Source organism: Miniopterus natalensis, chromosome 5 (genome assembly GCF_054644295.1).
Source record: "Miniopterus natalensis isolate mMinNat1 chromosome 5, mMinNat1.hap1, whole genome shotgun sequence".
Classification (NCBI taxonomy): Eukaryota; Metazoa; Chordata; class Mammalia; order Chiroptera; family Miniopteridae; genus Miniopterus; species Miniopterus natalensis.
In genome coordinates, this window is record NC_142085.1 from 74309951 (window position 1) to 74324588 (window position 14638).

Genomic DNA, 14638 nt, shown 5'->3' on the forward strand with positions numbered 1-14638 from the left:
TGTCCAAGGAAGCAACTCAAGTGAAGCTAGGTATATGACAAGAACAGCATTCTCATTCTATCTTTGCCCTGTGAAAACAGCTGGAGATGCTTCATTTTTATTTGGCAAATCCATACATAACATACTATTTACAAATATCTCTTGTTCTGCCTTCTTCCACAGCAGTTTTCCTCTTTATTGGTAGATGGCAGAGATAACAGTTACACCTATAACTAACTACAACGGAAATAAATAAAATTACACACACACACACAGACTTTTCTCAGTAGCAGAGGACTGGAGGAATTTCTAGGGCTCAGAAGAAATTGTTAGGCTGAAAAAAATACTTTCTGTCCCAAAGACCTCTGTCCTCACATTTGGGCTAGGAACAAGCTAAATAAGAAAATGGTAGAAGCTTAAGTTCAGGAGACAGGGTTGATGGGCTTTTCGAAATAAACACACTTAGCAGGAATGTCTAATACCCTTCTAACTAGAGGTGACTGCAATAAAGTTGAGTGGTTAGGAGGATGGCTTTGGAGCCACACAGACCTGGTCCCTAATTTTACTAGCTATATCACCTTGGTCAAATGACTGAATTTGCTTGAGCCTCAGTTTGCAATTCTATAGAATTGTGACAGAATATATACCTCACAGACATTTTTTAAGAATTTAATGTGAAAATGTATGAGGTAAAGCACTTAGTATTTAACCTATACTAAGTGCTCAATAACAAGCTGCTATTATGTACAAGATAAATAAGTATATTTTAGATAGATTAGCCTTTTAAAAGAACTATTTAATTCAAACAGCAATAACACTTCTATACAAAGTCTAGCTGAAAGCAAAGTAATAAATCAGTTCAATTGTCCCATACAAACTTCTGATAAGACTAGCTTTATCTCTCTCTCAAGTGTAATTTTAATTCACTTTTAAAAAATTTCCCTAGGAAAGGATGGTCATAACATTAAATCACCAGATATCAGTAGGGCAAGAATAAAAATAGTGTAGAGTGAAAAATGCCCATCACAATACTGCCTGCTTAAAATAAACTGAATGCAAAAAATACTAGAATTAAAAAAAATCTCACTCTTATCAACTGCTCATATATGTTGTAAACAGTAGCAAGTCAAAATGTCTAATTCAAAATAAACCATCACAAAACCTTATAATGCATTAATTAAAGGAGTAAAATTGGCGTAAAATTAAATCGGGGGTTCTTAAAGAATTGTTCCAGGTAAAACGGAAATTTAGGCAGAGTAGGGGCAAATCTCATAGGACTATTCAGAGTATTCTGAAAAGGGACAGCCTATCAATGTCCAGCACAATGCTTGGCATCTATCTAGTAAATGATTTGCTAAAAGAAACTGCAGATTTTTTAGAGAAAGACATACAAGCTTTAGATACTCAGATAAGAGCAAAATACTATTAAAATTTTTTTGCATGGATTTGGGGTTAGAGATATTCATATAACAATTATTAAGCCACATTAGAACTGGCTCTGGGTTTCAGGGCTCCACATCCCAAGGCTGGCTTTGATCTGGGAACTGGAAGACAGAGATGAGGAAACGCACATAAAGCTACACAAAGGAAATGGTCATATGAGGCTCAGCAGGAGTTTCACTGAACCATTAGATGCTTCTCAGAGAATCACACAGTGTAAAATCACTTGGCCTTGCAAAAGCATTTTAGGCAATTTTTTTTGGATATAGAAAATACCCTCATATCATTAAGTTCCTATAATGGAGAGAATGACATGGGATACACTGAATTTTGTAGACAAATACAGTGAGTTTTTATTCCCCCTTTCCCATCTTAAATGAAGTCATATCTCTGTGAAAGAGGATGACAATTTTCTAGTGATACTCAGAGAATTTCTACTTAGAGTACTTTCTGTAGGTAGCACAGTATTTCTAGTCGGAGACAGGTATGCCCCAATGGTGACAAGCATGAGGCTTGACCACACCTTACGCAATCTCTTCTTCTTTCTCTAGTGTGTGTACCGGCTTCCTATTAACACAGCTCCTCAGGTGTGACTCTAACTGCAGCTCAGAACCCAACATTAAGTTCTTTCCTACCTGTGTACTATCAAATTTCTACACTGAATCCTAGATAAACTTCACAACTAGTAATTGTTGCACAATTATCTGACAGACAAAAACATCCTTCACAAACGTAAGGTACTTAAAATTTTTTAGGATGATAGGTACCCCTAAAACTCTGGTGCCTAAAGTAACTACTTAGTAAACAAAGGAGGTACCTTCAATGACTGCAGGGAGTTTGAGTTAGTATCACAGTAGAGGATGATGTTGTTGGCCATGCTGAAACTTTCTCTCACGCCAAGGTGGTAAAACAAGGAGGGCTGCCGGAAGGCGTCACTCATCTCCACCACAGCGATATCTGCAAACAGAAAACAAAGTCCCCCAAAAGATGACACCTAAGTAATGCCCAGTAAGCACATTTTGGTTTCAATAACTTAGTAAATGAAGAAATGATAGGGATTTTCCCTCTGCATTTACCACTGAATTTTGAATTTGTAGTTCTACCCGGAAGTGGTTTTACAAAAAGCAGCCAAACTGCATGTTTTTTTAAACAAGAAAGGAATCATATAATTACTGGAAACTAAGGAGAGTCTGAAATGGTGGAGAGTGGGGCTAATGCTCTTTGTTAAATTTCAACATTAAAACAAGTTAACTAAGGTTGCAGAAGGAGAGCCATAAGAAGCAGCAACAAGCAATAACTACAAAATGGTATTTTAAAAAGCAAATAGGTAAGACTGGGAACTAATGCAGAGCTGTATTTTAATACCTAGCATGCCCATAGCAGGTATAAATCAAGAAAAATGGGAAACAAAGGTACAGAAAATTATGCCTAAGAAAGAGGATACAACCACAGATAAAAATTCATCAAAAGCTCAGAGATGCCTAACACCAAGGCAGTATAAACCTGATACCAAAAATTGACAATAATGTCACAAAAATGAAGTTCGGATTAGTCTTAAATTTATTTAAATATAGACAAAAATAGGAAAGGAAAATGAACAAAACTCACCGAGCCATATACTATAAGAACACTAAATCATTAGTCTAAAATTTATTTTGAAACTATAAGGATGGTTTATTGGGGGAAGAATCAGCATTTCCACAGATGCCCCAAGTGCTTTGAATAAAATTCAAAATCCATTTCTCATTAAAAATAATTGCAAAATAAAAATATTAGAGCACTTCTTTAACATAAAGAATAATACATATTTCACAAGACCTGCCAACTTTGTGCATATAGGCATTCCTGTGAAAATCAGGAAAAAGACAAGGTTATCAACTATTCCCAGTACTAGTTGACTTCCTAAAAATCCTTATTAATGCAAAAAGATTTCACAAAGTAAGGAGGTATAATTCTATAAAGTAAAATACATTATTGTCATTCCTTGCAGAAGTTATGGCTGTCAAACAAAAAACCTCAAAAAAATCAACTAAATAACTGTTGTAAGTAATAATATAATTTGATAAGGTGTCAAAATGCAAACATATTATGAGAACCAAAAGTTTCCTTTATAATCATAACAAGCACTTGGAAAATATAAGAGTAAAATAGATCCTATTCATAATTAAAATTAAAATGTTAACATACCTTCTAACAAATTTAACAGATGATGCTAATTTGTTAAAAAATATGTGCAATGTCACAGATGAAAGCTTAATATCTTTATAAATCATCTCTTATTGGTTCATTTAAAACAAACAAGCAACCATAAAAACATTACAATAAAAAATTGGGCAATAGACATAGGCAGAAAAATTCACAAAACTATAACTAAAATGATAAATAAATAAATGCACATTATACCAACTATAAACTGCCAAGTTTTTTATTAACAAGTGGCCAAAGATATTTCAATATTCCCAGTGAACGTGTAGAGAAATGACACTCTTTCTTACAAATCCAGGGGAAGTGTAAACTTTCTAGGAAACTTAAATCCTTAAGGTTATGGATACTTTTGACCCAATAACTCCATTCCTAAAAATTTACACTGAGAAAATTCCTATAAATGTGGCAGATTTATTTATAAGTATGTCCAATGATGTATTTTTTTTACAATAGAAATGGAAAATGCTTAAAAATATCAATCAATTATAAAATGGTTAAACAGATTCAAATAATGGCATATTACATGACCACTGAAAACTATATTGCAAAAGAATATTTAGCAATGGGGGTAAATTAAAGCTATATTAAGTAAAAATATTAAAACATATACATTATCGTGTAGAATATGCATTAAAATATAATGTATATATTAGAATATATTCTGTGTGTATATATGTACATGAATAAAAAACACCTAGAAAGTTATACATCAAAATGTAAACTGTAATAATAGCTATATAATGGAATTATGAATTATTTTTTCTTCTTTATGCCTTTGACATTTTTTATAGTTTCTATTGATTACTTTTATAATCTAGTAATCTACCAAAATGTAAAAAGAACAACATTGAAAACCTAGGCAACTGAATGTAAAACCAAAGTGCAGCACAGAAAAATATTGCAGACTCTTGAGAAGCTGTTTGGTACAGAGTCACTCTTATCTAATGAATGTGAAATTAGAATTCACATTCTGTGAAAGAGAAGTCAGTAGAATGAAATGGAAGCTAAATACACAGAAGATTTAAAAGAAAGGCCAAAGGAGCTTCAAAACATTTTTCCAAGGTTGAAAATGACTTAAGGGCTCTTTAATTGAAATAAAGAATTTTCTTTAAGGGTTCTCAACATTTCTACATCAGAAATCAACACATTAAAAAGATGAGTCATTTCGACTCACCCACATCCCCCATCTGCCTCCCACAGCCTCACTGCTTCCTCCTCCCACAGATGCCAGCCACTCACAGTCAGTCACAATGCTTTAAAAACAAGAGGCAGTGTAAATGGGGTAGAAAGAAACCAAATAAAACAGTAGCTGATGAAAAATAAGTGAGAGATATGCAAAGAAAAACACTAGCTAAATTAAAGCAGCAACAAGGTGGGGGGGGGAATTTGGTTATTTGCAGAAACCTGACTTCTCAATAGTAGTAGTGTGTGTGGGGGGGGATGCGGGGTGGAGGGGACCAATGGGGGAAAAAGGAGGATATCTGTAATACTTTCAACAATAAAGATAAATTTTTAAAAATAAATTAATAAAAGTACAAGCAAAGACACAAAAATCTCTTACATTTTTACCTGAGGTGCAGTTTCTCAAAAAGAGTTCATGTAAAGTGGAGGACAAATCAGGTTTACCAGGGTTATTGAAGCATAATACATTTTTAAGGTAATAATATAAAACTGTTTTGCCTAATTGCATTTTGGGTCACCAAAAGACAGTGGTTCGTGGTATGTTTCTCTTTTTCTTATTTAATTTTCCCTTCATAATACCATATCTGTTAAATATCTCACATGAGCTGCTACTGCTTGTGAAAAGCATAACTGAAGGAAGACATTCATCTTTAGTTCCTTTTATCTATTCAAATGTCCTTCTTAGGCAGCAGATCACTGACGACAAAGCAAGTGCCCAGTAGTGATTTAGGTTGAATTAGCCTACAAGGTCCTCCAAAATTCCATAGAAATTTCCCAAGTTATCACATAGAACATCCAGTCATGATCAATTAATCCTCAAGAATCTTGAGCACCTACTATATAAAAGGTTTTCTGTTATCTGCTATCTGTTATGAAAGTTAAAAAAGTCAGTCAGTTTTCTAAAGTCTGGTAGGTATACAATGTTGGGAAATTGCAAAACTCCTATTGTACAGCTAGAATTGTTGAAATTTTCAGGAAGGATAGAATAATAATCTATCACTGTTGTCCTGAATTGGTCATAGTTTGGTGATTTCTGCTATAAATTACTACTCATTTAGCTTCCTCAGCATCACTTCATTTTCTTGTACATTTGGTTTAATGATACATATTTGTGTCACCAGTATATTTTGGCCCATAATTTCCTCATCACTAAACACCAATAAATGTATGCCCAGTGATTCAAACATGAGTCATCTTATATTGCTAAAGCTAATGTAAACATAATGTCCCTGCTCCAGCCCTAGTTTGCTTGTTTGGTGCTTGTTTGATTATTACACTGGGATGGGCTTTTCTAACCTGAAAAGTGAAGCCTGGGAAGCAGGTGATCAGAGGGACATTTTTCACCTCCAGAGATTGGCCTTTAAAAAGAGAGCCTTCCAAAAGGAGGAGGTAGAAGAAAAGGGAGAACTCTAGAGGAGAGAAAGAGATCAAAGAGAAAGGGGGGGGGGGGGGGAGAATCAGGGAGAGAAGAAGAGAGTGGAACCAAACAAGACTAGTGTTAGAGGAACTATAGTCCCCTTGCCTAGGCAATAGCTGCCAGAGTTCAGGTCATGATGCTCCAGCTTTAGAGAATATGAGGGAGAAAGAGCACACATCCGTAGGAGATGCCCCATCCCACAACAGCAGGACCTAGAACCCAGCTCTCTGCCAGGAAGAAATGAACCCTGAGAAAACCACACTACAAAGGTGACAAGCTGGAAGAAACACCACCCCAGTCCAGTGCCCTTGAGAGGAATAATGAACATGCAAACAAAAAACTATTTCATGACTTCCAGTGTTTGAATCCTACTAAGTTTCTGGATGGATGACCTTGGACAATACCTTAATTCTCTGAGCTTTGATTTCCCCAACTGTAAATTGAGGGTAATAACATAAGTAAATTACCACAAAAAACTGTTATAAGGATTACATGTGCGCTAGGTAGCGTAAAGTCTCAATATATGGTTATTATATGGAGCCATTACAAGAAATGTTCATAGAAAGCCCTCTGAACAATTTATCTGTTATTAAACATAATGCTAATATATAACTCAATACCACCTGATGAAGCCTCATATGAATAATTACTCATAGAAATGATGTTGAAATCAAATTTGAAAGCATAGAAAGCCAACATACAGAATTTTGACATGATTCTACAATCAGTGGTGATTCATCCATGTCCATGAGTTTTGAGAAGGGATGTGGCAGGACCAAAGTTTTGGGAAGATATACCTCTATTTTGTAAATGGATGGCAGATGAAACAGACTGGAAGCTGAGAAACCAGATAGAAGTCATTAAAGGGTGTGTGTGCCCCTAAACTAATATAGAGACAACACGGCAGGCAGGGAAATCAAGAGGCTTTAGGAATTTGGTGGATGCAAGATAATCAAAGAAAGAAAGATGATTCGTTTCCCACTTGAATGAGTACGACTGATGACATTCCATTACCACAATAAGCAACACAAGAGGAAGAACTCCATTTTCTGGGTAGGAACTTGAGTTTGGATCAGGAGCCCCTAACCATCGTGTGTGTGTGTGTGTGTGTGTGTGTGTGTGTGTGTGTGTGTGTGTGTGTGTGTGTGTGTGTGTGAGAGACGACATACTGAATCTCAACAGAGCAATCAGAATCAGACAGAGATTTAAGAGCCATAGTGATAGGTGAGTGTGTGTGTGTGTGTGTGTGTGTGTGTGTGTGTGTGTGAGAGACGACATACTGAATCTCAACAGAGCAATCAGAATCAGACAGAGATTTAAGAGCCATAGTGATAGGTGATAGCTGAAGCAGCAAGTATAGATGAAATTGTCAACTTAGAGAGTATAGAAAGAAATGAGAGGGCATATAAGACTCAGGTAATCCCTTCCTCATTATAACCGACTAGAAACACAGATATATGTTCACCAAAAGACATGTAATGAATGTTCATAATAGCAGCATTTGTAAACCTTCAACAGTGGAAGAAATAATCAGTGCTATATACAGACAATAGATAAATATACAGCAATGAGAATAAGAAATCTACAATAACACACAACGACATGGATGAATCTCACAGAGATTTAAGATAAAGAATCTAGAATAGGTACTTGTGATTGTGTTTTCATTAGGTTAAAAAACATGGTATTAAAATCTAAACAGTAGATACTTTCGTGGAGGGTAATGGCAGGAAGGGGACTTAGTGGGGTCTTCCAGAGAGCTGGTAAGGTTTTACTTCTTGATCTGTGTGCTGGTTACTCAGGTATGTACACTGAAAATTACCTCATCTCTGGTCAATAATTTTGCCAAGAATGTTAAAATTTCATTTCCTGTGGCAGTTATTACCACAAACTTGCTCCCTTAAAACAACAGAAATTTTTTTTTTTTCACAGTTCAGCAGGATCAGGGCCATACTACCCCCAGGGGCTCTAGGGAAGAGTGTGTTCCTTGCCTCTTCCAGAATCTAGTAGTTTGGGACATTCCTTGGCTTGTGATGTCAAATTAGTCTTTGTTTCTCTTTTATAAAGACAGTTGTGATGGTATTTAGGACCCATCTAGATAATCCAGGATCATCACATCTCAAGACCCTTAATTTAATTAGATCTGCAAAGACTTTTTTTCCAAAAAGTCAGCATTCACAGCTTCCAGGGTTTTGACATAGCTATAGGAGTAAGAGTCACTTTTTTCCAACTCCCACAAGGATTATAAAAACGCCACATGATAATGAAGGTGAATACAGCAGAACTAAAGCTGCTAAATAAGAGGTGAAGAAATAGAGATAATAAGTACAGACAATTTTCCAGAAGACTGGCAAAAAAGGAAAGAGGGTTAACATTTACCAAGGTCCACAGTAGGGACTTTTACATTCAATAAGGAAAGCAAGAGCTCAGACAATACCTGAATGGAATAGAAAGAGCTAACGGTTTTTGTTTTAAGAACCTTAAAAGGAAGATTATGATTCTAAAGGGGGGGGGGCTAATTAATGGAGATGAGTTCTACAGCCTCAGATGAAACAGATGGGGTGGGATCTAAGGTGGCGAGGGAAAGTCAACCTTGGAAAATAGGAGGGTTATTTTAAAGGCAAACAGGGAAGTAATAAAAGGCAAAGACCAAGAAATAATGAAGTAAAAGGAAGAATGTGGAGATCTCTCGTTCAATTTAGGTGGTGACTTTTACAACCTGGGTGCTGGTGGCCAGCAGAGAAGAAAGCCCAGCCGAGGGACGGCAGGGACAGGCCTGCATCCACGGACATCACCCGAAACACGGCTGGAGGCAACACTACCTCAGCTCTGGGAAGTCATGACCCCAATACATTTCTTTTATTACTTTAGCGGAATTTATGCTAACGTTTCTATCACTTGCAATAGTAAGAATGCTAACTATTCGAGTAACAGGAGCAAGATGAGAACCCAAGCTTTATAGGAACCAAAGCCTCTACTTTTTCATTACTTCTATCTGCCTAAAAAAGGAAAGGAGCATATGATAAAAAAAGAGAAGGCAGAGAATAAATTTCAGTTTTATTCTGGTTATGGGCCACAGACAAAATCTTTATCAGACATTAAAATCTCAATCTTACCAATGAATATTTTTGGTCACATGGAAGACTAGGCTAATAAAGAATCCTTCCCTCCTATTAGAGAAGAATTTCAAGCACACAGGATTTTGATGGTGGTTTAGTGTCATTAGGGGAGCTCTGTAAATACTCTAACTAAATTCATTCTTTCAGTGAATCCTTCATATCAGGACACAGGAAAGTTGATAAACCACAATTTATATCTTTGATGCATACCAAGTACTTTATAAAGTGATATATTTCCCTGGCCACAAACACAACCATCCCCTACATAATTTTGCTGATTAAAGAAATACAAATAGGTTCTATATCAAAAAGTGTTATTCTCATTCCAAGTTAATATAGGGTCTAGTTTATACCTTAAGAATTTATTTTTTAATATTATGCCAATAACAATAGACCTGGTCAAGCGATCTACAGAGTATGTAATATAAGAAAAGTATAAGTAGCCCGGCCGGGCGTGGCTCAGCGGTTGAGCATCGACGTAGGATCCAGGCAATTGGGGTTCGATTCCCAGTCAGGGCACATGCCCAGGTTTCGGGCTTGATCCCTGACTCTCTCATAATTGGTGTTTCTATCTCTCTCCCTCTCCTTTCCTCTCTCTGAAATCAATAAAGATTAAAAAAAAAAAAAAAAGTACATTACTAATATAAAATTGTTTTAAAAAAAAGTATAAGTAAAAATGAATTCTAAGGTTTATTATGACAGAGCTATGCTGCATATTATAAGCAGAAATGGGATATGAAGCTGCTTTGATGCTAAACATTTCTATAGCACCATAGAAAACTATTTTTCTTCTTGAAATAATAATATTTCCCAAAGGTATGCTGGGTTTAAGAGTCTAAAATAAATTTTGATCTCAATAAACTCATTTTATATAATACATTTCAGTATTTAAGTAATCAATATGTTTTCATTAGATACTAAAAGAGCTACTCATGAGAATTTTGAAGAGGCTTTTTTAGAGTTTATTGTAGTGTTTACTGTGACTGTGGTGCATGCTATTTTTCATTTTCTCATATTTAGTTTTAATTAAGCCATCAAAGCTGTCTGCGTTTATGCCTCAGTGAAGTTCCCAAGCACACAGAATAGCTCTTTGTAACTGTAAGAATCTTACACGAGTCCTCCCTGCCAACTGGAATCAATCTTCAGCTTTAATTGGCACTTGAGTTATGTAAGGTTATAAGAGTTGACTTGTGATAATTTTTGAAGAAAATATGATTGTTTCTCATAGATATGCATACTGGCGACATTCTCCCCTAACTGTTTTATACCTTTATAACTTATTCACACAGAAACAGCAGAAAGTGGCCAGGAAACACTTGAATGTTACCCGATGGCATGCTCTAGCAAAATTGGCTGTGGTACTTTTTCATGTTTGAGGTGGTTCTGATTAAGAAGGTATTTTTCTCATTCTGTCTAGGAAAATAGCTGCAGTGTATGTGTGCTGTATTATGTAAACAATAATAGTTATTAAAGCAGGGACACAATCAACAAAATGCAGACTACGAAAAATTCTACAAGAAAACTGACATAGTTTCCTCAACAAAGACATTAGTGGGGATGTGGGAGAGAGATGGTGGAGAAATTAAATAGTAAAAGAAACTTAAGGGGCATTATCAATTGCAACAATATGGACCTTATTTGAATTATACTAAAACAAACTTTTAAAAATCATGACATTTATGAGAATATTTGACAGAGGACAGGATGTTTGATGAAACTATTTTGTGTGATAAGAGACTGTGGTAGGAGCTCTTTCTTTTAGAGATTAAAAATGCAGTATGGGAATTTAATTCCTATATAAAACCAAGAAAAAAGTGAAATGTTAAGTGTATGTATTCTTTTTTTCTTTTCTTTTTTAATTTAAAATATATCTTTATTGATTTCAGAGAGAGGAAAGGAGAGGGGGGGAGAGAGAGAGAGAGAAACATCAATGATGAGAGAGTCATCGATCGGCTACAGCCACAACCTGGGCATGTGCCCTGACTGGGAATCGAACCCCGATCTCTGGATCCTAGGTCGACGCTCAACCGCTGAGCCACGCCCGGCCGGGCAGTGTATGTATTCTTTATCAAAGAGTGTTATTTGTCATGCAATAAGAAGTTTAATTGCAAGTAATAAGCACCAGGCTATTCCTGCTATAGAAAGCATATAGGTAGTAAAATGAAAGAATCCCAGCTTGCAGATTACTTGTGAGAAATACTCGCCCTGGTGAGTAGGCCAGTTTGGAAGGGCTTTTTTTCCATCTTGCATTTATAATTGTCATCTGTTGTACTCATAAAGCCAACTGGACCTAAGCAGTGTGGCGAGTGCCCGGGAGAGCTCCACAATGCTTTAGGATTCCTAACCTGTCAACAAGTAGAAACCTCTCTAAGTCAGGATTCTTCTACATCTCCAGCAAATGCCATGCTTTTCCTTCCTTTGTCAAAATCACTTTCGACACCTAATAAATAATCAGCATCTAGTCAAAATGCGTACATTTTTGCTCAAATTTATTTGTCTTCTAGGAGTATCTGTAATTCTGTTAACACAACAGATGTGTAAATATGATTCTGCCAATGACTTCACTCCACAGCTTATGTGTTGACATCCCATTTGAGGATAATGATTCACTTTTGGTGGAGGGGTTAAAGCTTCATTCTTGAGAATGATTTATTAGAGAGAGTGCGTAGAATTAAAAGTCTTCATTGCTACATAATCCTTTTGCTGCTGACAGACTTAGGCGGCTGACCTTACCTGACCCTAATGAAACAGTCTGGGTCTTTTTTTATCCTTCCAACTAAAATTAAATGTCAGTCTTAAGGAGTTCACATCCTCTCTAGTTAAGGTTTCCTTGTTTTAATATGACATATTAATGTGATTATACAAATGTCATTTTAAAAGGAAGCTGTTAGTATATCTAAAAGACCAACCATACTAGGATGAAGGCAGGGAAGAAAAGACCCCTTCACCAGCCCTCCAGTGGGGAAAATGGGATCAGCCAGTTCTACAGACAGCTATAAATGAGGGAGGAAATGACATGGCAGCCCCTTTTCCTTGCATTACCTACTAAGTTATGCTCTCCTTACAGCCTTCTAATGGCTTCTTACCAAACAACAGAGGAGACTCCAGTTTCTTAACTTTACTTCAATCCCAGTCATCACAGCACTCTGGAAATGCTCCCTTTACTCTGCTCCCAGGCTTGTTTATTTTAACAATCATTTATTGTCAATCTTCTGTGCAAGGTACCATGAAAGGGTCAAAGAAATCAGCATCAGCTCTTCAATGAGCTTATAACCTTCAAGTGCATGGGAGCTACACAAGTCCAAGGTCAAATGAAATATTCAATGTTCCATGGGAGCACAGAACAAGGAGTGGTTAATTCTGATGGGGGTCTCGGGAGGCACTGCAGGGGCAACAGCTTCAAAATAAGCCTTGGGAAATGGTAACATTCCAGTACACAGGGCCTGGGAAGAACGGGCCTTTCTGGCTGCTCTGTGATTGCATAACACAGGAGTTTCTCTCTGCCAGAACATATGCTCCACCACCTAATGGACATGTGCACAACACCCATGGAATGAGGGAAGGTTTATCACTCTGTCTACCTGGTCTCCTGCAGGAAGTTTACAGGCAGTGAAACAAATTGCACAATGCTTTTTTGGGGATTCTTTTCAGTAACAACTTTTTTCTTACTAGGAAGAGAGATACAACAATTTGTTTGTGCCTTTACACATTAAATACATCTCCTTCCCTTACATGTCACTGGGATGCACGTGCTATCCACATTCCCTACTCCTTGGCCCAAGGGGAGTTTCATGTCTCTTTCCTTTCATAGCTCCCTTCACTTGCAATCCCATAGCTGTACTTTGTTGTTTGCACTAGAAGGCAGGAGATGCCGAAGAGTTGAACAGAAAACCCTGGAGAAAAGGTATTTGATAGTAAGGGGACAACTTTTAATTCACATTGCTAAAGCAAGAAGAGACAAACAAACAAAAACCAACCTACAGAAAAGGCTTCTGAATAATAGAAGAGCCTCCCAGGTAGCCCTTGGCCCAAAAGGCAAGTTAACAAAACATCACTACTGCCACCAAGTATTTAGAGGCAGTGAGGAGCATAAAATGTATACATTTGCGAAAGGCATTAACAAAATTAATTCATTTCAAGGAGAGCTATATATCTCCTGAATTCTCAGCATTTGTTTCCATATGTATAGTAACAATCAAACAGAGTAAAAAAACTAAAATTAAAAGAGTAGATTTCAGGCAGCACATACACCTGTACTTGGAGCAATCTGTACTGAGAGTAACCTGTATCTACATCAACTCTGACAAAGCAATGGCCAGGTCAACCCATGTTCATTAGACCCCTATTACGTGCCAAACCCAGGGGATAAGAAGTTATACATACAAACATACACATACAAACATACACATACACACACACACACACACACACACACACACACACACACACACACACGAGTCCCTGCCCTCAGAAAGCTTACGATCTAGTGGGAGAACAATTAAACAGACAAAAACAAATCCAAACTGTACAAAGTATAATGATGACAAAACAGGGCATTTGAAAACGTACATAAGTGAACTCCATCTGGAAGCTAATCCATCATCTTAACTGAATGGGGACCCCTGAATCCCTCCCCTGCCCCTGAGGTGGATTCCGGAATGTGTACAGAGGCTCTGGGCTAATCATGACATTCCCATTAATCCTTCCTCTGGGGCAAGGCACCCTCAATGTTCTCTCTCTCTTAGCTCACCTTGATGCTAGGGCCTCCTGGTATCTGGTCCCCTTGTTCCCTCTGATCACCCACACATTCTTTTTTCCTATCATATAGGTTCATTTCTATGGCCGGATATCGGCAAGTGGTCCAGGGGATTAAAGATGCAGAGAAATATGACCATCCTGCTGCTGCTCAGGACTGCATCTGACTCATTAACAGACAAGCTGGACTTGTCTCCTCTGTGCCTTGGTGCCTTGGCTCCTTTGATGTTTGGGGGCCACTTTCCATATACTACTGCCTTTTCATGGAACACTGCTCTAAGCAATAAAGTCTATTAACAACAAAAAGACTCCTGGACACCCCTCCCCCCAAAACAGGCTGTGTTCATGGTCCCAGGGTTTATAAAGAGAGCTCCTCTGGCAGAAGCTACAGAGCCCCCACCCCTTCCTAAGCTTGTGCTGGAAGTAGGAGCTAGTCCACGTCACCACAGTTTGGAACGGGGCAGCTCCACTGTGATAGCAGAAAGGTACCTTGGGCCCCATCTGCCTCAGTGTGCAGCGGCACCCACACCCTCCCTGCACG

General features: G+C 37.4%; 1 protein-coding gene across 1 annotated transcript in view; it reads right to left on the reverse strand.

Annotated features, from left to right (window-relative positions):
• The window catches only part of MAP3K5 (mitogen-activated protein kinase kinase kinase 5), a 157531-nt gene that overhangs the window by 109559 nt on the left and 33334 nt on the right, over window positions 1–14638 (reverse strand). The window contains exon 2 of the mRNA XM_016204919.2: window positions 2237–2376. Within this exon, the coding sequence (XP_016060405.2) occupies window positions 2237–2376 (140 nt within the window). The remainder of the gene's footprint in view (window positions 1–2236; window positions 2377–14638) is intronic.